Raw genomic sequence first — 26,604 nt, forward strand, 5'->3', positions numbered from 1 at the left:
CATGTTTTGCTGTTATAATTACACCAGTCGAGATTCGATCATTACAAGCTAGAAGCGGATGTTATCTGGTTAAAAGCATATGGGTTGTTGGAGAAAATTTTGTTTAAAGACAGGAATTTCTGGCAAATGACGCAGGCATGAAACTAATGCTGCACCCCCCCACAGGCCAACTATGTTCTCATTACTCGGCGCAGATGCCACAATGTACTAAAGGAAATGATTGTGAATGTGTGTGAGGGCATATGTGCATGTAAGGGCATATTTGTGTGTGTGTGTGTGTGTGTGTGTGTACGACATTCCACTCACAAGAAAAAGAAAACAGGAAAAGACAAATTGTGATAGACAGGAAAGAACTGCAATTTTTTTCGAACCTTTAACTTTTAGCCCTATAGTTGCACTGCTGTATTTAGTTGCTTAACGCTTGCGCAGCAGTGACTCAACCACGATTTGGAAACATCTCTTACTGTGGCAAAGGAAATGGGAGTGAGAACTCTATTAGTCTGTGTGTTGCACTAAGCACTTGTTTCCTTATGTAACACAGACCCTCCTGCTTCTCTACATTTCTCCTCAGAGACGATTCAATAGAGATGGTCCAGACCTCCCACTAGATGGAGACACACATGAGGTGTGTGAGAGAGAAAGTGAGAGAAGGTGTGAGACAGAAAGGAAGAGAGACATTTATCTGGGTCACTGGGACAAAACTGAACTGTCTATCACCCTTATCTATTATTCATAACTTACATGTGCATATGAGATTAGGCTTAGACTCCGGGTTCGCATGTGGGTGTTGGTTTGTGTTTGACAGAAAGGCAAAGGAACAGCAGGGCTGATGCTTCCTGTTTTTGGTCTCTTAAAGTAGTAGAGGTTTTGGATTAGAAGGGCAACATATACAGTCCACACACCCACACAAATATGCGTACATGTCTATGGTGAAAATTAATGTGAAAGCGCAACCAATCTGTATGTTGTCTTACGTTACTGTTATTATTCCAATAAAAAACAAAAATGAATAAATGAATAAACACAACAAGCTGTGTGACAAATAATCACTAGCCACGTTTGTACACTTGAATGAATGAATAAAATCATTCTGATTGAAAGATTCGGTGGACTGTTTACATGAGACGTTATCTAATCCGATATGGTGTTTACATGTGCCGGCGCTTTCAATTGTATTGAAAGCGCCGGCGGGTTGTATTGCTGGAATTTAGTGACCTGGAATGGAAACGAAACTTTTGCCTGAGTTGCCGGTAATTTACACGTTTGTGTGGACTGGTGGAGGGATTTATAGCCCCAGCAGAAGAGTCTGTAGAAAATCCAATTCCCCTAATTATGTGTGTCACGGTTGTATTATACAAACTTGGAATACCATGTTGCAAATCAATTTTGTGTTCACGAGAGCACAGTAAAAAAGTTAGTGTACATCTTCTGCAAGTAATTGGTTTAACGCATTTACATGGCAGAATTTTTATTTTGTTCAGTTTATAGAAAGGTTTATCCCACCCCTCTCAAGGCGATTACAATTTCATATGGGCATTTTTATTCCAAGTGAGGTGTTTATATGGAGCATTTTCATTCTGATTGGACTTTTAAACCGTTTACAATGCTTCATGTAAATGCACCTACTGGTAGTGTTTAAGGCTGTTATCCCCCTGAATTTTTATTCCACTAACCTGCAAAAAACAAACCATACTTATCTATCTATATTTTATTTGTTTATAGTTACATTTAATGGTAATGTCTGTCAAGTTAATTTGGGTTATTATATATGCCAAAGCAGCTACAAAACAATTCACCGGGTTGATACATTATATAGACAAGCGTTTTTGTTTACTAGTTACATCCAAAGACATCCTATACAATTGTGTGCCCCTTAATTTTGTGGTAACAGTTTGGGGAAGAACCAGATATGGCTGAAAAGGTCAGGTGTCCCAGTACTTTTGTCGATATAGTGTTGATTAACAATATTAAACATTTGTCATGCAAATGAGAACCCAGCAAATACAAACTCCTTTGTCTCCTTTCAAAGCAGAAATATGTACGAGGGGGTATCAAAACATTTTAAGATTAGCGTGCCACAGATTCGGTCGCTTTCCCCAAATGTCCACCTTCAGATGCCTTAAAACCTGGCAGTGGAAGTCGCTATTGATGGTCTTGGCCCTGGGGACGAATTCTCGAGGCACAATGCTGCGAATGTCCTGCGGACCTACCTCGCAATTTTCGGTCGTGGAGATGATGGCGTCTTCCACTGTAAAGACTGTTGCTCTGTCTCAGGGTCGCATCCATACACCCAAGGTTCATCACTGATAATGATCCTCGAAAAGAAGAACTGGCCTTTCACGGCACGTTAACAAAGTTTTTGCAGACGACGTTGCCGTATTCCTTCTGCTCCTGTTATCAGCAGCCTTGGGACGAATTTGGCAGCAACACGGTGCATGTTCAAATCACACGTGAAAATTGCGTTGACTGTCCCGTATTACACACTGATAATAGAAGCAATGTTGTGGATTGTTCTCCGAGCTTGTTTGGCAGGGATTCCCCTGCCACGCCTCCCTCGGTTGCTGTCAGGGATTCACCCTGCCACGCCCCCCTCAGTAGCTGTCATGGTTCCTCGTTATACTTTGCCTGCCAGGATCACCTACAGCTGTGGCTCGTTAAGGACTAGACTATATAAACTCAGGTTCTCAAGTCACAGGCTGTCGGTTCTTGAATTGTCATGCTGGTCATCTCCTGTTCCCGCGAACGCCAGCCTGCCCGCTGGTTGTTTCCAGACTCTGTGTCCATGTGCGGATTACTCTTTGCCGTTGCAGTTTACTTTCGTTTTCGGACTCTAAATTTCGTTTTGGATTACTCGTCTCCAGCGGATATTCTTTGTTTGTTTTCTCGCCACGGTGAATGTGAGTGTTTCTTTGTTGAACTGACTGAATAAACCATGATTGAGTTATTTCCTCTTCCGCGTCCTGTCCATCGGCCTGACAGAAGAACCGAGCGAAACTGAAAACGGAATCGCCCTCCCGCGATTTCGGCCGCGATGGATCGGCAGCCGAACCCGGCTTCCGATTTTCTCCCGGAAGTTCCATGCCGCTCCTCGCGGTTCACAGCCACTGACGCCGACTCATGCAAGTGCGGCTGCGCCACGCCCCTCAGCGAGCGCAAAGGATTTCCCGGCTCGTTTTTCCGGAGAGAGCAGCGAATTGGGCAGGTTCCTGAGGAGCATTGGCGAGTATGCGGCGAGTATTCCCTCTGAGCGAGCTCTGGTTCTGGATTTTCCATCCCAAGGTTCTTCAGAGCACGCAGCTTCGTTCCATGGCTCTTCAAGGCGCGCAGCTCCGTTCCAGGACTCTCCCAGGTTCCATCCTGGTGCATCCAAGAATGCGAGCCTCCGTTCCAGGGCTTTCACGGACACACGGCTCTGCCCCTGGATCTGTACAAGCACGCTGCTGTGTTCCGGGTTTCTCGTGGATGCTCTGCACCATCTTCAAGCGTCTGCAAGCGCGCCATGGCATCCCAGCATTCCCACGAGCTGTCCGTGCCTCCTCCGCCACAGTGTCTCCAGGAGCGCTCCTCTCCGCCACAGTGTCTCCAGGAGCGCTCCTCTCCGCCACAGTGTCTCCAGGAGCGCGCCGAGCCGCCACGGACCCGTCACGAGAGCGCCGAGCCGCCACAGACCCGTCACGAGCGAGCCGAGCCGCCACAGACCCGTCACGAGCGAGCCGAGCCGCCACAGACCCGTCACGAGCGAGCCGAGCCGCCACAGACCCGTCACGAGAGCGCCGCTCGCCCACCGAGTTCCGCCGAGGGCGCCTCTCGGCCACCGAGTTCCGCCGAGGGCGCCTCTCGGCCACCGAGTTCCGCCGAGGGCGCCGCTCGGCCACAGAGTTTCCAAGAGAGCTCAGCCCCGTTCCAGAGTCCCCAAGAGAGCTCAGCCCCGTTCCAGAGTCCCCAAGAGAGCTCAGCCCCATTCCAGAGTCCCCAAGAGAGCTCAGCCCCGTTCAAAGGCCGTGAAAAGGACGTCATACCGCCGCCTGGCCGCGAAGGGGATGACGGTTTGCCCCCGGGCTCCGCAGAAGGCGACGGCTCGCCCCCGGGCTCCGCAGGGAGAAGTCAGTCCTCCAGGTCCCTCTGACGACGGCAAAGCTCTCCAGAGGCCCTCCGAGGGAGTCGTTACGGTCCAACGTCCTGCCGAAGGTGCCCCTGTGTTCCTGGTCTCCGCCGTGGACGCCGCTCGGCCTCTGGTCTCCGCCGTGGACGCCGCTCGGCCTCTGGTCTCCGCCGTGGACGTCGCACGGCCTCTGGTCTCCGCCGTGGACGTCGCACGGCCTCTGGTCTCCGCCGTGGACGTCGCACGGCCTCTGGTCTCCGCCGTGGACGTCGCACGGCCTCTGGTCTCCGCCGTGGACGTCGCACGGCCTCTGGTCTCCGCCGTGGACGTCGCACGGCCTCTGGTCTCCGCCGTGGAAGTCGCACGCCCTCTGGTCTCCGCCGTGGACGTCGCACGGCCTCTGGTCTCCGCCGTGGACGTCGCTCGGCCTCCGGCCTTCGTTGTGGACAGCGTACGGTTCAGGTTCCCCGCCGTGGAGGTCGCGCCCCCGCCGGGCTCCTGCTCTGCTTCCGGTCTTTTCGAGGGCCGCTGACCCGCTTCTGATCCCGACCGAGGACGCCGCTTTGCCTTGGGCCCCTTCCGATCTTCCCCTGTTCTGCTGCGATGCTCACGGGGCCTCCTTTGTCCCGGATCGGTTGGAGAGGCCTTCCTCAGAGTGCCCCGGCCCGCCTGGCGTTTGTGGGTTTTGGGGTGTCAGGTGTCAGAATTCCCCTGCCACGCCTCCCTCGGTTGCTGTCAGGGATTCACCCTGCCACGCCCCCCTCAGTAGCTGTCATGGTTTCTCGTTATACTTTGCCTGCCAGGATCACCGACAGCTGTGGCTCGTTAAGGACTAGACTATATAAACTCACGTTCTGGAGTCACAGGCTGTCGGTTCTTGAATTGTCATGCTGGTCATCTCCTGTTCCCGCGACCGCCAGCCTGCCCGCTGGATCTGTTTCCAGACTCTGTGTCCATGTGCGGATTACTCTTTGCCGTTGCAGTTTACTTTCGTTTTCGGACTCTAAATTTCGTTTTGGATTACTCGTCTCGAGCGGATATTCTTTGTTTGTTTTCTCGCCACGGCGACTGTGAGTGTTTCTTTGTTGAACTGACTGAATAAACCATGATTGAGTTATTTCCGCTTCTGCGTCCTGTCCATCAGCCTGACATTGTTGAGGGTCTTCCTGAGCTCTCATCATTTTCTAGTGATGTCCTCAAATGACAAGCATCACCGTAAATTTGCTGAATGACGGCATTTGACATTTGCTGAAAATGTTATCTAATTTGGTGCGAAAGCTATCAGATGACGGTCAACCTACTGTCAATGCTCTTTCCTAAGTAGCTCAGATTTCCATAATTTTTACAGCCTATGTTTTAACAGCTTAACCTCAAATAGCCTTTTACAACTTTGATTTGAATAGACACTAAATAGATATCTCCTCCCAGTAAGCATCATCCCTGGGTATTATCTATAAAGGTCATGTAATACAAGTGGCAGCAGATGCAAGTGCTGATAAACTGTGGTAGAAACCCATAAACTGATCATGAACATAACAGCACCCAATAACAAGTATAAGGGACAACAAATGAAAGAGTGCAGTGAACCGTCAGCTTAGATACAAGTGCTAATTTTCATTAACGTAAATCATTTGCTATATGCTCTGTTACAGTGCAGTGGGTTTTGGGATATGTTGTCCCTGATTCTTCCTAACAGCATAATAAAAGAAAATGAATATCATTTTCAGAAATTAGCATCAAATGTTGATGTTAATATCTGCATAGATGCCCATATCTGTCAACAGAAAAAAAAGCCATAAATCACTTGCACTTCCCACTGCTAGATGATGTGTGTGAATTCACTGAAATAAAACAAACCAATGCAAGTCATAAATCTTAAAAGTCAACAGACGGATTTTAAATGCACCCATACTAGCAGCTAGCAGAGTATTGGGTCAGCTCTACTGAGATTAAACATGCTTATTCGCTGGATTTGATAAAAGCAAACAGGCATCCCCCAAACACACACACACACACACACACACACACACACACACACACACACACACACACACACTCAAATAGTAACTGGGCTGAATATGGGCGTCCGCCGAATGGAATAATTAAAGTCATGAATATTCACTAGACAGACTGATTAAACAGTCTGAGAGGTGATCAAACAAAACGCACAGTCTCACACACACACACACACACACACACACACACACACACACACACACACACACACACACACACACACACACACAATCTCACAAAACTGAACAGAAGTGTGAGCAAAGGCACATAAAAAATGCAGTAGTGAACATTTGTTTATAAACCATTGTCATGCACGAGAGTTTTTTCTACCCCAATTCAAAGACATGTGTCCATCTCATAACCGCATATGCTTTATTCCTTATTTACTTCATTATTAAGATTGTAAAAAAAAATCCTAGCATGTATCATTAATTTGCCTACCCTCTAACTGAACATCACATGCATTAAATATTCCAATCTGATTTCTTCTAACATTACATATTAAAAGAGTCTCAGGTGTCAGTACTTGTAATTTAATGGCAGGTTTTCCACCTAGTGAAAGTCTTCAGGACAGGCACTTTCTCAGTAACATAACAAGCTGTGTTTTTTTGTTCTGTTTTTGTCATATTTCCTTAAGTGAGGAAAGAGAACAAAGTAAAATGTTTACACTTGCCATGTCTCAACTGATAATCGGAAATAACCATTCAGGTGGATGTTCCACAACATTGCATTTATCCTTGAATGGTGAAATTTTTCAGTCATTTGTTAATCAGTTGAAAATGTATAAGCGCTCTGGTGTATAAAGAAATAATACAAGCTCTCTGTGGTGATTAAATTCCGATAACAGCATGCCCCATCAAGTTTATAATCTAGTCATCAATATCTATGCCATTTATACCAAATGGGCAAAGGTACTGGAGTGGATGACTTTTCCAGCCGTATGTGGTTCTTTCCCCAAACTGTTCCCAGATGTATGTCAATGGATACATGTTTTTATTCACTTGAACTCAGAGACCCAAACCTGTTCTAGCATGACAATGCACATAGCGAGCTCCACCCCATGCTGACTGCACCTCAGGCCTCCTTATTCTACATCACTTTATTCAACCCCTTGAGGCTGAATGAGCACAAATCTACAAACCACACTCGAAAATCTAGAGGAACATTTTTACAGAGGAGCTAAAGTTATTTAAACAACAAATAGCTATTTCATGTGGAATGGGATGTTAAAAAGCACATAAAATTCTTATGGTCAAGTGTATACACAGAATTTTCCATAAAGTGTATACACAGTGCACTGTAGCATTAAGTTAAATGGTAGTATATGTGAAAGTTATAGACAGACAGGACAATTAACCTTATCATTTCTGAAAGCAAAGTCCTTAATCCATAGAAAATAGCTGGCCTTAGGGATTATCGCTACATGCGTAAATGCACATTATGAGCCCATGACACAAGCCCCACCCATTTGAGCACTAACAAAGTGTGGGAAAAGTGACAAACATTTTAGTAATGTTCTAATGTCAGCACAAGAGCTGTGACATATATGTCACAGGAAACAGGAAACAGCAGTTCGCTTTGTGAACTGAGATCAAGAAAACCACAGACGTGCACTGTGGTGCCACACACACACACACACACACACACACACACACACACACACACACACACACAACACGTTTTAACATCAGCGTTGAGACTTGCACTTAGACCTTTATCATGTGTACAGAAAAGCATACGTTAAACTTGAGGTAAAAGTAATGCATCGTCTATAAACCTCTAACACTAACACAAACACACACACACAACACAAAGACACAGCTATTTTGTCCAGTCCAGTCGAACAGCTTTTCTGATCAGACAGTACTCAGTTGCCATAGAAACCGTGCATCATGCCTCTCCAAGGCACGATGGAGACAGGAGACAAAGAAAGGGAGAGAGATCGAATATACAGACAAAAGAGAGAGGGGAAGAGTACAGTAAAAAACAAAAACAAAAAAAAAACAAACGCTGTGGGAATAGAATGAAAGATTTCAGTAAAGAAAAAAAGATGACAGGTGGAGCGAGAAAGAAATAAGAAAGAGAGAAAGAAAGTGTGAGACACAGACAGAAGAAAAAGCCCAAGTTTTAATTTAGAAGCTGCTTTAATTGAGATTGCTTTACAGTTTAAACCCAATGTAATTGGTATTTAATACATATTTAGAGAAATGGCCACAAGCATTTATACCAAGAACAAAAATATCTTCCTCATTATAAGAGCATGCAGCCTAGTTACACAAACTGGTGCTTGCATGATGCAAGATGTAGAATGCTTAGAAGATGACAGAGGCAGCTGGCTGCGATTTGATATACAATAAAACATAAAGTCTAATATCCATCAACTGCACGAAAATGAATCTATAAGATCTGGATAAAGGGACAAATAATTACACCACAAGCATTCAGCAGTGGCATAAGAAGAAGAAGAAAAAGAAAAATGAAGAAGACGACAACTGTATTTTTCGATTTCTGCTGAAGTTTCAAGACAGAAATGGCCATAAAATATAGGTCTCTGGGTCATGATGCAGTACCAAGCCATAAAAGTGTTGCTACAGAATGAGGATTCTAGGGAAAATGACTATAGATATGACACTGTATTAGTGATGGGTCTCAAAGAATGCATCTCATAATCATGGCAAAATCTCAGTAGGCTATGTACATGAAACAAAATTGAGTAGTTTACGTCTCGACTCTTCTAGTCCGAGTTGTTTGTTCTTTGATCAAGTGACTCCCATATACGCTATGCAGTGCATTACACAGGAAACAGAATGGAGTAGCTCATCTTATGAGTCTGCTAGGCCGAGTCGTTCATTATTTTGTCAAGTAACTCCCATAGATGCTGTAAATATGATTAAAGGATTAAAGGAACGAAATGAACCAAATGACTATAAAAAAAGATGCGCTAATTTTGATAAATGAGATTCAAAGAACCAAGTCACTAAAATAATCTGATCACTACACTGTATGATTGATTGTGCGTTTTCACTTTAAAAGCCACTATTCATAATATATATAAACTATATATAAACAACTGCCACCTCCCTTGCCTTCACAAAAATGTTGAAGATACCTGATATAAGGTTTAATTAATGTCCTATTTCAAACCCTTTCATTCACATTGAGAAAATGTATCTGTCGTCCGTTCTTTTTCATAATTTGTACTTTGACTGGATGATGTGTGCTCAATTACATCAACTTGTACTCAAATATGTCTTTCACACGATGTTGTTTATGTGCATAAAGGATGTGGCTGAAATAGAAACCTTATCTAAGACGTGTTTCACACTGTGTCATCATCTGATAATGCTGATCACTGAGAGGCTGCATGGATCTACAGTCTGGGCTAGAAAGAAATCAGCCTGAGGCTCGCATGCTATTTTGTGACATTGGTTTTGATATTAGTGATACATTATGATTATCATGTATCATGATTATGATTATTTTATAACAGTGCTAAATTCTGTGTTTGGATTGATAAGAATGTCTTGAGTGTGAGGGGTTGATATTTGTACAACATTTCTACAATACATAATATGTCAATATCACACTATACGGGTTTGCTCCCATTAGGGGTCGCCATAGCGGATCGTCCATCTCCATGCCACTCTGTCCTCTGCATCTGCCTCTTACAAACCAACGACCTACATGTCTTCTCTCACCACATCCATAAACTTTCTACTTGGTCTTCCTCTTTTTCTCCTTCCTTTTGGCTCCGTCCTCAGCATTCTCCTACCGATATATACCCCATGTCTCTCCTCTGCACATGTCCAAACCATCTGAAACTGGCCTCCCCCTGGTACCTAAACTTATCCAACTTCACCACCTCTTTTCCCTGCAACTGCACCACTCCACTGCCCTCCCTCTTATTCACACACATGTACTTAGTCTTTCTCCTACTGACTTTCATTCCTCTTCTCTCCAGCGCGTACCTCCAGCTCTCCAGGCTCTTCTAAACCTGCTCCCTACTCTCACCACAAATCATCCGCAAACATCATAATCCACAGAGACTCCTGTCTGACCTCGTCCGTCAACCTGTCCATCACCACTGCACTGTATGGTAAAGGGCATAGAGCCGATCCTTGGATGCAGTCCAACCTCCACCTTAAACCAGTCTGTCGTTCCTACTGCACACTTGACTTCACACCTGACTTCCTTATACAGTACCACAACTGCTCTCTCAGCACTCTGTCGTACGCTTTCTCTAAATCCACAAACACACAATGCAACTCCTTCTGACCTTCTCTATAATTCTCAAAGCAAATAATGTATCTGTGGTGCTCTTCCTTGGCATAAAACCATACTGCTGCTTACAGATGGTCACCTCTTCTCTCAGCCTGGCTTCCACTACTCTTTCCCATAACTTCATGGTGTGACTGATCATCTGTATTCCACTGTACTTACTGCAGGTTTGCACATGCTTCTGTATGTCATCTGGTCCTACCAACTTTCCACTCTTCATCCTCTTAATCGCTGCTCTCACTTCCTCTTTACTAATCCTATTCACTTCCTGCTTCACCAACTCCACATCATCCAACCTTCTCTCTCGCTCCCATTTTCCTCATTCATCAGCTGCTCACAATATTCCCTCCATCTTCTCAACACACTCTCCTCACTAGTCAACACATTTCCATCTCCATCCTTAATTGCTCTAACTTGCAGCACATCTTTCCCAGCTCAGTCCCTCTGCCTGGCCAATCGGTACAAATTTTACAGATCCAGAATCACTTTTGTAATTGTGAATGTATTAAGGGAAGCTCGGGCAATTTAAAGTTAACAAACAACTGTTTCAAGCTTTATGTTTAACTAAATAAATGTAATTATTGTAATGATTGTATTCGGACTTGTAGAAACTACAGAACTGGCAAAGTGGGCAGAGAAAGTGACGCAAAATGCAGAGCAAAGGATAATTGTATCTAAATGTGACGAACAATTTGTAGGTGATTCGCAGATGCCACAGGACTGAGTGAGGTAAGAAGGGTAATCACAGAACCCAATTCAAACTATTATGAACTATATAAAGTGCATAAGTTCAGACATGGACAAGTTGAGAAGGGTCATAGTCAAATGGTTGCATTGTGACTGTGCTGAAGGTCTCAGCATGTCTGTGAACATGAGTAAAAAGGAATCCAGGTGTGTTTTACCACCTTTGGCAGTAAGGAAATGTGAAATCCCCTACAAATACTTTGCTAATGATATCAAAGTCATGACAAATACATGTAGCAAGACAGTTTGAGAGAAAGAGCAAGACAAAAAAAGGGAAAAATTAAGGATTTAAAATGAAGGCTTTCCTCTGAGCATGATTGTGTCAGAGTCGCATTTCTTTGTTAATTACAAAGATAAAATGTACTATCTTTTCATTAACATTTTCTCTCTTGCCTGTCTCCAACTCTGATTTTAATAAAGGGGGTTTTATTGATTACTTGGTAGGATTGTACACTAATTGATCCCCCCCCCCCCAAAAAAAAAAAAAAATTTAATCCATTACCAGTTTAAGCTGGATCTTATTTCGATGCGACATAATGTGTGGTAACTGTATACAGTTCTATTTCAAGCCTCTTTGACTCTTTTTTTCCCCTGTGCTTTGATTTGATCTTAACACCCCTTTCTGATTCATTTCTTTGAATCTTCCCCCCTAAACTACATGCTTTCAGTAGGTCCCTTCCAGTTTTGCTTTAATCAATTCCCCCAAATATCAAGTTAATAAACCATTTCTTCCCATTGTTATACTGAATATAATCACAGCTCTTGCAGAAACTGAATAATGATAATGACAGACCTAAGCTGTATTGTCAATAGTTCATGGACACCAAACTATCAAACTCATATGAGTCTTCTCCAAATTGTTGCAATTTTATGGAATATTTTTGGTATGCTTTAGCATTAGAGTTTCCATTTACTATACTGAAAGGCCCAAACTCTGTTTTAGCATGACAGTGTTCCTGTTTTCAAAGCATTCATTTAGATTTGTTCTAAATCAATTTTCTGGCTATGTAAAAAACATGATCAAGTATTTTTCCCATTTCTGTTTGAAAGCTAGCTGCATTCAGGGGAATTGAGTTTGGCAGCCTGTAAAGCACAAAAAAACTGCTAGAGATTAGAATGTTCTTTTAATGCCTTATTAGCATAAAAGTTTGTTCCGTTTAAAATCTGTAACATGACAGAATTGTTTAATGGTGATTTGCTCCTTAAATAATGCAAATTGTGAATATTCATTAATGCATGAGCGTGGCTTACTTTATATTTTAAGAGTACAGCTCATGTAATGATTTCATTCAATGTCTGAAATTGAAAACTGAAATTCATTCCTGGCTACATCACTGTGTACCTTTCAGTTGGAATCAATAATTCAGGCCATCAGTAATTAGAATGAAGCGTTGCTGTAATTAAGGCTTGGTGTTAGGGAAATTCAGGTCTAGCCAAGGCTTTAAATAAAAGCATCTAACAAATGCAGCATGAAATGCTTTCAAGTACCACATGCCAACTACCTTATATGATGCAGTTAGAATAGTCGGATGATGGAGTTCACAGTACATAAACAGTGTTTGCTCAAGAGTTTTTAGCAGCCTACTGACAAATGTCTCACACACACACAAAGACCAACGCAAATAGTCCACAATCAGTGAGCAGCGGCTCACAGGTTATGTGCAGTAATCAAATACCGTCTCAGATTAGTGCATAAAAGTCTATCCTGCTATCTTTCTCTGAGATTCACAGTGAAATAATCTGTCATATAAAATAGTAATAAGTTTGGATTAATAATAGTTTTTCAATGTATGGTAAGTGCACACACACACACACACACACACACACACACACACACACACACACACACACACACACACACACACATATACTCACACACATACACAGCTCTAAATCAACACACAGTGACCTTTAACCCATACATTTAGACGACTAAGTTAGCAAAGGCCATTCAAGTCAAATCACACATTAATGCCTACACACACACACACACACACACACACACACACACACACACACACACACACACACACACACACACACAAACACACGACCAGGGATCCCATTTCCATGTTTCCTTTCTGACCCTGCCCCCATTGACATTTTTGTACTGAACATTTTTTTCTGAATATTTTTTTTGCTACTATGCAATAAGGATTAATAACGTGCATCATAATATATAATAATAGACAGCATATGTTAATAAGAGATTTTCATGGCTAAACTTTTATGCCGCAAAATTGAAAACACAATTTCCGACGGCCGTAAAGGCTGATTAGGATTCAGATTGCACTATAGCCTGCTATTTTGGAGTTTAGTCTTTTATTGGACATTAACGTTTTTAACAATGCAATTAAACAGGTGCGAAAGCAAATATGAATCTGTGTTATTTATGCTTGTTTTAAAACCTATTGAGACTTAGTTAAGAACACAATCATGGAATGGGGGATATTTAAATTACTAAATATTAACTACTGCAGCAAATAGAATCATTGTTACCTCTATACTTTCTGTACACCACTCAAAACAACTACAACTGCTGACTTCCTGACCATACATAAGGATTTAAGAAAAAAAATGTTTTGCTTTCGCCACTTTTTACAAAAGCACATATAAATGCATGAATGACACATTCTCTTACACTCACTCTCCAACACACAGGAAGCTTAAAGGTCCTACCTTTGAGAACTGTCTACGGAGGCTGAAACGCTGCACCATGCTGTCTGAGCACAGAGTAGTAGTGTAACACACACACACACACACACACACACACACACACACACACACACACTCTCTCTGTTTCTGTCTTAGAAGACCTTGTAGTCTGATCCAGACGTGTGCACGTGCTACTACATATTGCTGATTGTACAGCAGACTATTGAGCAAGTGAGAATGAGACAGAAAGAAAGAGAGAGAGAGAGAGAGAGAGAGAGAGAGAGAGAGAGAGAGAGATGCACTGTGCTGTACACTACTCGTGTATACTTTGAATTCTCCCTGCCTCTTTTACACGCGTGCGCGCGCTCATGCTTCCTCAATGTAAGTTGAGCGATGTTGCTATGGGGTGAGACAGAGAGAGAGAGAGAGAGAGAGAGAGAGAGAGAGAGAGAGAGAGAGAGAGAGAGAGAGAGAGAGAGAGAGAGAGGGAGTGGGGGCATTGCAAGTGTGTTTCTTCCCCAGAGAGAGAGCGAGACAGACAGAGAGACGAGAAAAGGGGAGGGGATGCTTTTTTTTGGAATAATAGAGCAAAATGGGTGTGGTTTTCCTCGATAAATGATAAAGTCATAGACACACAGACACAAAGTCTTGAACACACCCGCAGACACAACACAGGAAGAAAAGCCAATCTGTGTGTTCTGGAAATGTCTAAACACCTCTAGGTTTCTGTGGCGACTGATTAAATGACCTCATTGACCTTCAGCTGCATCAGGACTATCCATGGAACTGTATCTCTCTTTATCTTTCTCAAAGACACACACACACACACACACACACACACACACACACATATACACACACACATACACACACATACACAAATGCATGCACCTGTACAGTATGTCAGGATGTACCAGTTTATCATGTATATTGTTCTGTAATTAAACGCCTTGAGCGTGTGTGTGTGTGTGTGTGTGTGTGTGTGTGTGTGTGTGTGTGTGTGTGTGTGTGTGTGTGTGTGTGCATCTGTCTAGTGCTCCTGTCATTAAATTAAGGTGAAAGCTCCCTCTAGTGGCTGTACCATGTCGTAATTCTTAACTTTACTCTCTTTCCCCATAAAACGCATTGAAAAGCATTTTTAATGATTTGTGATAAAAACAGGGGGCTTCAATTAAATCGACCAAAATTAAATCTACATGTGAGCTTAGTCGTTAATCAACTATTGGGGGTCTCCAATTAGACTGACTGACAATTTGCGGAAAATAGTTTAGTCCCCTTGATTATGCTGTAAGGCAACTGGAGAAAGAACAACATTTTCATTAATTTCATTTCATCTTCTCCTGCTTATCCGTAATTCGGGTCGCAGGGGCAGCAGTCTAGGCAGATTTCCCAGACACTTCTCCGTGTCCAGGGATCGGGCTGTCAAGGCCCCCGCCTTCGACTGCTGCCCAATCCTCTCAGCACCGGTCCCTTACGGTCCCTCCTGCAGGTGGTGAGCCCACAGGAAGGCGGCCCCACGTCGCTCCGACGTCACGGTCCTTGATTTATTTTTCTCGTAAGGGTCCCCTGGAGCATAGAGGGTTAAGGGCCTTGCTCAAGGGCCCAAGAGCCCAAGAGTGGCAGCTTGGCGATACCAGGGCTTGAACCCCCGACCTTCCGATCGGTAACCCAGCGCCTTAACCGCTGGAGCCACCACTCCCCAGAACACAACATAAGCAGTAATATTTCTTTTGTTCAACCAGAACATTAACTTTCAACTTGTAGTGCCATGTTTACTTTTAGAATTTACCTTCTCTGCCTCCTCATTTAATTGCCAACTTGGTCCTTTAGGAATGTGCATGTGGGAATGACTATCAGTTGTTTTATCCTGTAAAACAGCATCAGGGGTTTCATGAGTGCGTCTCAAAGACTTTTTTTCTTAAAGGCAGTCTTGCCATATTCCTGCCCACTGGATAAACCAAAATCACAGCTGCAGAGGGGACAGGACCTGTGCGCAGGTGGTAATTAGATATCAAGTCAAGTCAAGGTATTACAACCGCATTAAAAAATTATTTTAAACAGAGCTTGCTATAGCTGAGGTGACCGCCTGAACCCTGAGCCTGGATCTTTGAGACTGGAGCAACAGAAAACAAGCTTTTTTTTTTTTTTTAAAGATACCAACATCGAGGCTTCCACATTGGAAACATTGAGAAATTATACTCTATTTAAAGATTAGCAACTAAGAACTATTTTGGCTCTCTAAGTTAGGCATCATGCATGTCAGGCTGTAAGGCTTGCTTGTCTATCACAGTGGAAATACCAGGCAGTACAGCAATTACAAATAGGAAATTACATCTTGTATTTAAAAGTTATTGCATTTAAACCACAGACGTTTTGAAGTTATATAAGTATTTGCTAAACTATAATAATAATAATAATATCCAACAATTTGAGGATAACAGCATACAATGATGGCATATTGCACCTCATAGTCTTTAAGATGGGATGGGGGCTGAATTCTGCGTCGTGGGGCGCAGACACTCGCGGGAAGGTTGCTCTGACACCCTACTTCTGTGGTAAGCACACTTATCCGGCGCGAAGAACCAAATGTAAGGAAGTTTTAGGAGATCAGGAGATTGTACTCGCCCCAGCGTCAGTAAAAACACGGTACAGGATTCAGAACACTCAAACTTTACTGGGATTAGAATGGCATTGTGTGTGATTCTCGCTGTCAGTTGCTAGCCGCTGTTCTACCGACAGGTAGCACGATGCTGAAAGGGCGCTGCTGAAAAACGACTGCTGCTAGGTGTTCTGGCCTTTTACACACTTGATGGAGAACGGCGCACTGTGATGTCATAGGTAACTTATCATGATTGAAAAACTGTATGTCTGCCTCTATTGGTGAAGCATGGAAATACAACTGAATGGGAATCCTTTCTTACAGGTATTGTTGAATAATTTTTGAGTGGTCAGGTCATTAATAAAATAGGAAACTGGACAGTAAAATTGAAAAAATTTATAATAATAAATAAATAAATAAATAAATAAATAAATATTATGGGAGGCCAATCCATAAACTAGGATACTGGGGAAAAAAAGGCGACTACTCAATAAAGTGGGACACCCAAAATCATTTAGATTGGTCAACTCTAATTAAAGATATATAATACTATCATTATAATGAAAATCAATGCAAGTCTATGGGGAACCTTTACAGTAAGGAAGTAAACATCAGCAACTTAGCTAAACCATTAGCTTCATCAAAAGACATCTAACTTTTCTGGCTAGTAAATAAAATGTCAACTGGAACTGAACATAGGCCAGAACTATTATTTTGTCAGGCATAAATACTGGCTACAGAATATTTTTTTATAGATTCTATAAACTATTAAGTAGTTAGTGCTTTCATAATCCAGCAAACTCCAAATTAATTGTGCATCAGTCCAATAAAAATAAATGAATAAATTAATGAAATACATCTCACAACAGATTATCGTCATGCTGAGAACAAACATAAGAAATAAACACTTACCATCAGATTTATACAGATGATTTTTCCTTAAAGCCAACTAAAGAGGGGAAAAAACAAGGGGGTTAAATTATTAACAAAGTAAGATTATTTTTAAAAGTGAAAGAGATTTTTCAATTGCTCAAATGATCAGTTGGTGTAAAGGTATCACAATGTACACTGATTAAACAATCTGAAATAATTATACATTTAATATTATTACTATCATTCTAGTACTTTCTCCAACAATTTTAAGCCATACACAGTGCTACAAATATATTTCTCTTTGTGGAATAAATCAGTTTCTTTAATAGACCATAATATTAATTTGTTATAGCAGGGAATAATTTTCATACTGTGTCACCAATGTAACACCTTCATTCCTTACTATAGATAATTTAGTTATTTGACAAACAGTTTTAATGGAACTAAAATGAGAAGCAGCTTGAGGCAAAGATATAAGATAAAACATTATTAGAAATATGAAAAAAAAATCCTCTGTAAAATGTGATTTTCCACATATTAAGGCCTTAATATTTTAAAACTTTACAGCCACCATGGCTAAGTTTGTACCCTGAATCCATAGTATGCAATAATAATTTTTAATTTTTTTGCAGAATTAGACTGAAGTACTGTAACAAAAACTTCAACACTAAGCCACTAAAAAGGTGTACAGCTGTGCCTGTTCTGTTATATTATTGGTGCTGTAACAAACCTAATTTACCTCAGGAAGCACTACATGAGCAGAACAATCTTTTTCATAATGCAAGTGAAAGTAAAGGAATACAATTTGCCGCAGACCGGCACTGGTCCGTGGGTCAATTGGTACCAGGCCGCACAGAAAGAATACATATCTTACATTATTTTCGTTTTATTTATTATCTGATTCTGAATGATGTTTTATTTTGGAAAATTACTGGATTCTCTCTGCCACATCTGTCTATGACTCACTCTTGATGCATGTCATGATGCCTCGGTCACATGTCTTACCTACATCCTCTCCGCTCTGTTCGGGGACCACTGGTCTACATGACTTCTATCCATTAATCACGAGGAAGGTGTGTCTGACAACCAGTGTCTGAATTTAACACTACATCCACAAACCATAGCTAGATGGCACCATAATATCTGCTGCTGAGGTTTTTGCACATTCACTGGAATAATATTCATAACATACATAAAGCAGGGTTCTTGTACAATATCAGACTAAAGGCCTTATTAACAAATTGTATAATTTTCTCCCACTATTTCTTCACCTTGTTACATTTATATATGAACAATAGTTCTTGCATCCTTGTAACACCACCAGCATAATGCCTTCAATCTTTAAGTCAGTCTGCTTGAAATCCAGTAGCATCTGTTTACAATCCTATAATGAATCAATTGGAAATGAATTTGGGAAAGAATGATTTAGAAAAGACTTCATGTCCAAATGCAATGATATCAGTGAAGTTTCAGTTTTGGGTCAGTGTGAACTCTGATACTGTTACTCTTTCTATTGGATTGGATTCGTACTAATAAATTGGCAATAGATATATAGATAAATAGAGAGAGAGAGAAAAGAGAAACAGGTTCGTGTAGTTCTGGTCATTACATTTTGTTTTAGAAAAAAAAAAAAAAGACCGTTATTTTAATACTGCAGAACCAAACTACAAAAACAAAACGTCATTTTTCCCTTTTATTTGTGGAGGTACGTAAAAGAAAATCAAAGGAAACCTAAAATAGAAAAATGACGCTTTGAATGTATGATGCGGGGAAGTTTACTTTTTATGCAACCAGGGAAATGAGGGGATATCCGGTTAATCAGAATGGCACCGGAACCTCTAAATAGAATTGAAATAGCGGAAAAAAGTCGCCATTTCAAAAGTGCGGGAGACCTGTTTTTTTTTTTTTTTTTTCCTCCACTAAAAAAGTAAAGGGGGACGAATGAACTTTTTATAAAAAGTGCGTATTTTATAAAAAAGTGCGTACATATAAAAAAAAATGTCCCCCGCGTAATCTACGCCCCTGCCTTAATTCAATTTTCAATTCATTTTTATTTGTATAGCGCTTTTAACAATGAACATTGTCTCAAAGCAGCTTTACACAGATAATGTGGTGATTAAACGTAAATATGTTCTTTGTAAGTATGTTTGTCTCTGATGAGCAACTGTGGCAAGGAAAAACTCCCCGAGATGGCATAAGGAAGAAACTTTGAGAGGAACCAGACTCAAGAGGAAACCCATCCTCATCTGGGTTGCACCGAATGGCCATTTGAAGCAGCCTTACACCTTAAGTGTTCTCCTCACATAGGAAACTATTATAAAGAAATTAATCCACATTAAGCATGAGGACACTGATATTAAAAGAGCGAATTCGGCATTATTAATAAAATGTTCTATATAACGGGAAGCCGCTGATGAAGGCAGAATATGAAAACGCGTTAGGGAAAAAAAACACGTTTTTCTAACAAATAAAGTAATCGCTTAATGTGGACCACAATGACAATAATAATGACACAAACATGATATACAATGTATATACCTGATGTATATTTGTATATAATTTATATTATCACACACACACACACACACACACACACACACACACACACACACACACACACTGTATAAGCTCCGCCCACTTCTGAGCAGAAATAGCTGTGACGTAGCCAGCCGTTTCTTGGGGGCGCTGCTGTAAAAACGATAAGGGGGTGTGGCTTTTTGATCCGTATAACGAGAAAACACTATTTGTACTGCAAATTTGTCTCCCTCACCAAAAATGTGTATTTATATCAAAATAATCACTAGTGAAGAACTATTAATCCGGTACGGATTGGGTAGTGTTAATCAATACAGTATTATAAATACCCGAAACTGCCGTAAATTTATTCAACATACTTCAGACAGGAAGTACGACGCATTTGCGCACATGCGCAGTACAAATAGTGTTTCCGACATGGATCGAGTATTTACAGGAAGTAGTATCAGCCTTGACTGATTTGTATTGATATCAATATGTTTTGTTTACTGGCTGTTAAAAATGTCAAATGTCAAAATGGCATTAAAAAATGCCAAAATGGCATTTATAAGCTCATAAACAACATTGCACTTATAACCAGACAAAGCTTCATTTGTGGTTTAAAGAGCAGTATATATACACAAACCTAAAGAACATTTACATTTACATTTGTGGGATTTAGCAGACACCCTTGTCCAGAGCGACAAAAGTGCTTCAAGTCTCTAGCAATGAATAAATCTACACTGGTACACTAGATTACAACTTAAGATAAATCAGCCTACAACTCTGTTGAGTTTATTATTATTATTATTATTATTATTATTATTATTATTATTTTAACAAAGCAAACTTGTAAAGTGTTACTTTAAGTGTTTCAGAAAAAGGAAGGTCTTCACTCATCATTTGAGATAGCCAGGGACTCCGCTGTTCGGACATCTAGAGGAAGTTCATTCCACCACCTCAGTGCCAGAACAGAGAAGAACCTTGAAGTATACTTACCTCTCATTCTGAGAGAAAGTGGTACCAGTGGAGCAGTGCTGGAGGATCGCAGAGAGCGCGGTGCAGTGCGAGGTGTGATGAGGTCTCTGAGGTAACATGGGGCTGGTCCATTTTTGGATTTGGATTTTTGGCCTTTTAGGCAGGCATCAGTGTTTTGAATCTGATATGTGCAGCTACTGGAAGCCAGTGGATGGAGCACAGCAGTGGGGTGGTGTGGGAGAACTTGGGCAGGTTGAACACAAGTCGCGCAGCTGCGTTTTGGATTACTTGCAGTGGATGAATAGCATTCAGAGGTAGATCTGCCAGCAAAGAGTTGCAGTAGTCCAGTCTCAAAATGCCAATAGACTGTACAAGCACCTGAGCAGCCTGTGTGGACAGAAATGGTCGAATCCTTCAGATGTTGTAAAGAAAAATGTAACAAGAACGAGGCACATTAGCAACATGAGAGGTGAAGGACAGTTGATTGTCCACAGTCACCACAAGGTTGCGAGCAGTGGCTGAAGGGGAGAGCAGAGAGTCATGAAGAGTTATTCGGAGATCTTGACCTGGAGATGAATCACAGGGGATGTCCAGCAGTTCTGTATTGCTCGAGTTGAGTTTTAGTTGATGAGCACTTATCCATTAAGATATGTCCGTCTAGCATGCAAGATCCGAGTGGAAGCTGTGGTATCTGAGGGAGGGAAAGAAAAGATAAGTTGAGTGTCATCAGCATAGCAGTGGTAAGAAAACCCATGTAAAAATATGACTTCACCAATAGAGTGGGTATAGAGGGAGAAAACGAGGGGACCAAGTACTGAGCATTGTGGGACACCAGTGGAGAGTCTGCGTGGGGCAGATGTGGACCCCCTCCATGTTACCTGGTATGAGAGACCTTCCATGTAGGAAGCCAACCATTTCCATGCTGATAAAAAAAATCAAGCATTTTGTTTTAGTTTCCCTTTGATTTTCTTTCCTGTGCATCCATAAGAATAAACTTGAAAATTACTTGTTTTTCCATAGTTTGGTTATGGAGAATTAGAAGAAAGTATAAAAATTATGGGGGTTTTTTTTGAAAAAAAAAAAAATTTTTCAAATTCTTTTTCTATAATTCTATAATGAAATTTTAATGGCCTGAAGGTACACGGACTGAGAGATAATAATCAGAAGACAATAAAGTGATTATGCATGAACCAACAACATTCCAAGTTCAATTCAGTTTTGTGCTTTTTATTTTTTACTTATTTGTTCGTTTTGTGAACTGAAACTGAATTTGAAACATTTTCATTATTGAACTTAATATCAAACTGGTTGAAGAGTCCCTATATCTTCCCACTGCTCTCATTCGCACACTTGCACAGAAAAAAGATAGGAGAAAAATTGTTTCCGATGTCTACATATTTTTGTATTTATTTATTGTATGTTATTTTGTGTAGCATATACACTGTTTAAAACATTCACACACCTCACTGACAGTGACCACTGACAGGTCTGGTCTGCTAATGACACAGAGAAAACAACAGGTTTAAAGAACATTTTGTATGTGTGTGTGTGTGTGTGTGTGTGTGTGTGTGTGTGTGTGTGTGTGTGTGTGTGTGTGTGTGTTTTCCAACAGAAGCTTGTGACCATTGATTTTATGGTGCAGGAAGACATTAATAATGAGTTAGCCAAAAAAAAGATTTGAGAAAATATTACACACTACACTACTATAATACATTTTTAGAGTAAACCTATAAAAATCAGGTGTGTGTACAGTCTAGCAGCTTGTTTAGGGCAGTTCTAGATGCATCCTTAATTTAATTAAATGTATTTCTATTTGCAGAGCACTTTTAACAATGGCCATTGTCTCAAAAACAGCTTTACTATATAAAGTTAATAATGTTTGATCCTTATAAATTTTGTTTATCCCTATTGAGTGAGCCAGTGATGATTGTGGACCTTTAGAGGAACCAGACTCAAAAGAGAACCCATCCTCATCTAAGTGACACCTAATGACGCTTCATCACAATTTAATCAGTGTTCAATTGTTTTTTCTGCATCTTATTTCAGATAATTAAAGGATGGCATCATTATCATTGTAAATCATTATCATCAACTACTGTAAATTTGGTGTCTGGCAGATATTCCTTAAATAATCCCCCTTTCCACCTCCAAATGTTTGCAACATACAGCAAAATAGAAATATGTATGCACATCAGATATTATATTTATCGTATACCTTCCAAGCATTTTTTGTTTAAAATGGCTAAATGTGATGCTTTCCGGTGTTCTCTGCGGAGCATGGGGCAGCATGATGCTTGTCCTAAAGGACCTGTGTATTAGCACTGCTTTCAGTTACTTTTTTTGACCACTATGTTTAAGAATGACATAAGGTCAGATCATCAAAACATTGTTTTTATTGTCGGTCTCTAAGAAAGAGGTAATTAGTATTTTGGTTAAATTTAATGTGTATAGAGGACTGAAGATTTGTTCAAAAGCTGACAGACAGCACAAAGTCTCTGTTTGGTTTTGTGTATCAGTAAAAAACACTTATTTTAATATCCTCTCTCACACACACACACACACACACACACACACACACACACACACACACACACACACTCACACACACACACACACACACACACACACACACACACACACACAGAGAGAGCTCTGTCAAAGGTGAATCAGTCCAAACCCAGGGAACAAAAAGTGTTTCTGGAAATTACTGTGCACAAACCCTCTCTCTCACTCTTTCTCTCTCTCTCACACACACACACACACACACACACACACACACACACACACACACACACACACACACACACACACACACACACACACACACACACACACACACACACACACACACAGTGATGCAGCGGACATTCAAGTAACGTTCACTGCCCCAAAGTACCATTGTTGCATTGTTTCTTCTGAGCTGTCTGACATCAATGGACACACTGTGATGATACCTCTGTGGGAAGACATCCAGCACATTGTGTGTGTTTGTTTGTGTGTGTGTGTGTGTGTGTGTGTGTGTGTGTGTGTGTGTGTGTGTGTGTACAGTATGTGGATGTGTACACTAGAGAAGGGTAGCGTCTGGTACATTTACTGAATGCACTTCTATTCTCTCTCTGTGTGTGTGCTAGAACTAGAAACTCCTGAACCATTCACAAAACTTTAGAATATTGCCAATATAATGAGTTTAACTCATCCACTCCACAGTTGCAATTGTATAAAATGTCTTTAAATGCAGTTGTGTTAAACTTTCCCTTCACTTTAACAGAATAGCAATGCTGCAGTGCACAAAGCCAGCTCAATGAAGATTGGTTTGGAGTGCAACATTTTGCTATAGAGCTCTGACCTAAACCCTGTTAAACACCTTTGAGATGAAATGCTGACTACACCCCAGGATCAACTGACTTCAGCCTAAATCAGTACCTGACTATAGTATTGCCCTTATGGCTGATTAAGCACAAATCTCCACAAACAAAATCTAGCTGAACCTCTTTCCAAAAGTGAAGATTATTATATAAGCAAATAGGAATAATGTGCAATAAGATGCTTAAAATGCACAGAGAAGTCCACAAACTTTTGTCCTTAGTGTGTATATATATATATATATATTAACCAACATCTTCTGACCAGTCTGATTGGAGAAACTGACAGTGATGCGGTATAATCAAGTTTAACACACTAAGGGTTTCGAATAAAGGAGCACAATCACAACCTAACACTAAGCACATACTATACGCATTAGTCTGCGAAAGGCAACATGACCTGTCGCCTGTGCACAAATTCTCTGGCACACACCCATTCACCCGCATTTGCTCCCGTGCGCTCATCACCTATTTAAATAACTAGTATTGCTTCAGCACACAGCAATCTGATCCCTTCATGACCTATAGTCATCTCGGAAAACAGCTGCTCTAGATGGGTTCTCTAGACAAGATACACCAAGAGAACACATGCACGGCATGTACAACAGAAATGAGGCAAATTATCCTATTTACTATAATCCTTATTAATAAATTCTTCAGCACATGACTTGTGCTTCACATGGATGAGGTTTGTCTGAACAGCATTAGACTTAAACAAACTGCGATATAAAATGTACTGAAAATGCAAAATAAAAGCACTGAAAAGGCACTGTTTTCCTGAAAACAATGAATATTAAGTCAAAATCAAAGCAATACAAATAAAAAATGCATTATAAAAAATTGACAAAGAGTAAATCACACAATCCAATGTGCAATGAAAACTCATTCTTGTCTCTTGATTAGTCGTGTTCTGGTCATTTCTTGAACATATTGCAAGGACTCATGCCATCAAGCAGTAACTTTTATGCAATATAAATCCTAAATGATTTGCATGTATCTAGTGGTGACTTTCCATTCATGCCCAGTACTGACAGCTGTAAAAAAGCAATACATGTAATACAAATAAAAAAATAATTATAAAAAAAAGACAAAAATTATTTAATGTGCAAAATAAATTTTGAATGTGTGTGTGTGTGTGTGTGTGTGTGTGTGTGTGTGTGTGTGTGTGTGTGTGTACAGTATAGGTTGTATATGTACAATAGCACAAGCACAGAGGCTTGGCTGAGGCCCTCTTCCCTTTTCTCTTTCTTGTCCTTCCATACATTCTTGTCTCTTGACAGTCCTGTTCTGATCCTATCTTGAACATATCGGGGGTCACTTTTCCAAAAAGTAGCAACTTTTATCCAACATAACTGTTATGCAAATAAATAAAAGTTAGTTGCATAACTTTCACTTCATGCCCAATAGATTGAAATCCCTCTAGAGAAGCATACTCACGTTTCTGTGGTTCTGTGGCACACTCAAAATATTTATATTTACCTTTTTTTTCTTAATCAAGCGTCTCTGGTCAGGACGCCGAGTCTGTGCAGCGCGCGCGCGTGCACGTCCAGCGTAATAAGGAATTAAAGCGTCCTTTTTTATTTCTTATTAACTATAATAATAGTTTAGCAGGTCTCTAAGAGCAATATCCACGCTAAATGTATAATCCACGTCTAACAAAATGCACGAAGTAGCATTAAAAACACAAACTAGCTCTATAGGCTATATCACTATTTCTTTTTTGAATCCTAACTAAATCTATGAAGAGTCTTTCAGAGAAGGTCAGTCTTCACACTAAGATGATCAGCTCATATAAGACATTATTAATAAATCCTTACACACCATCACAAACCGACCAGAAAACAATGCAAAGTGTGTGTTGAAGCACGCAAAGTAGAGAAATGTGTTCAGGTCTTACTGGGAAAAAAAGGTCAAAATCACCAGCTCATCAGCAAAATCATCATCATCATCAGTGGAAACCCAGTAAACGCTGCAGCTCCGACTTTTTAACAGCATTCCGAATGGTCCATCAAGAGACTTCGCACTCACACACACACACACACACACACACACACACACACACCTCTAACTACGAGCAACAGTAGGCAAGACAATGGCTATTCACGGCCAAAATACAGCGCATGTTTTGTTCTCTGGGAGCAGATAAAGTAGCTTTGTTCTGTTTGTTCTTTTTCTCATTTTTTTATTTCAGTTTTTAACTTTCCAACGCATCAATATAAAAGAATGACTAGAAATGCACAATGTGGATATATATATATATATATAGAATAAAATGAATAAGAACAGTGCAAATAAATGAAATGAAATGGGAACAGTGGTGAGATTGCAGGGTGGTAAAGTGTAAATACAAAATACAATAAGAAGTTTAAGATCAGTAAATGGAAACACAGTAAGGTAAATGGGAATTTTGGTGAATCAGATGGATGGGCAGTGTGTAATGGTGCAGTGAGATGTGATCAGAGCAGTTATTGGTTTTTGAGCAT

The 26,604-nt window shown here is 40.8% G+C and overlaps 1 protein-coding gene across 4 annotated transcripts in view; it reads right to left on the bottom strand.

Moving 5' to 3' along the window:
- The window catches only part of tmcc1a (transmembrane and coiled-coil domain family 1a), a 45,867-nt gene extending 19,676 nt beyond the window's left edge, over positions 1 to 26,191 (bottom strand). The window contains exons 1-3 of one of the 4 annotated variants that reach the window (XM_083554534.1): positions 26,019 to 26,191; positions 20,781 to 21,450; positions 17,307 to 17,343 (exon numbers count right to left, since the gene is read on the bottom strand). In XM_083554534.1, the coding sequence (XP_083410660.1) occupies positions 17,307 to 17,309 (3 nt within the window). In that variant the 5' untranslated portion in view covers positions 17,310 to 17,343; positions 20,781 to 21,450; positions 26,019 to 26,191. Of the gene's footprint in view, positions 1 to 13,819; positions 14,217 to 17,306; positions 17,344 to 20,780; positions 21,451 to 25,600; positions 25,694 to 26,018 lie in introns of those variants that run through there. The other 3 variants (XM_083554536.1, XM_083554535.1, XM_083554533.1) reach the window with 3 other exon arrangements.
- Positions 26,192 to 26,604: the final 413 nt, after the last annotated feature.

The sequence above is a fragment of the Silurus aristotelis genome (genome assembly GCF_946808225.1).
Source record: "Silurus aristotelis genome assembly, chromosome: 11".
Taxonomy (NCBI): Eukaryota; Metazoa; Chordata; class Actinopteri; order Siluriformes; family Siluridae; genus Silurus; species Silurus aristotelis.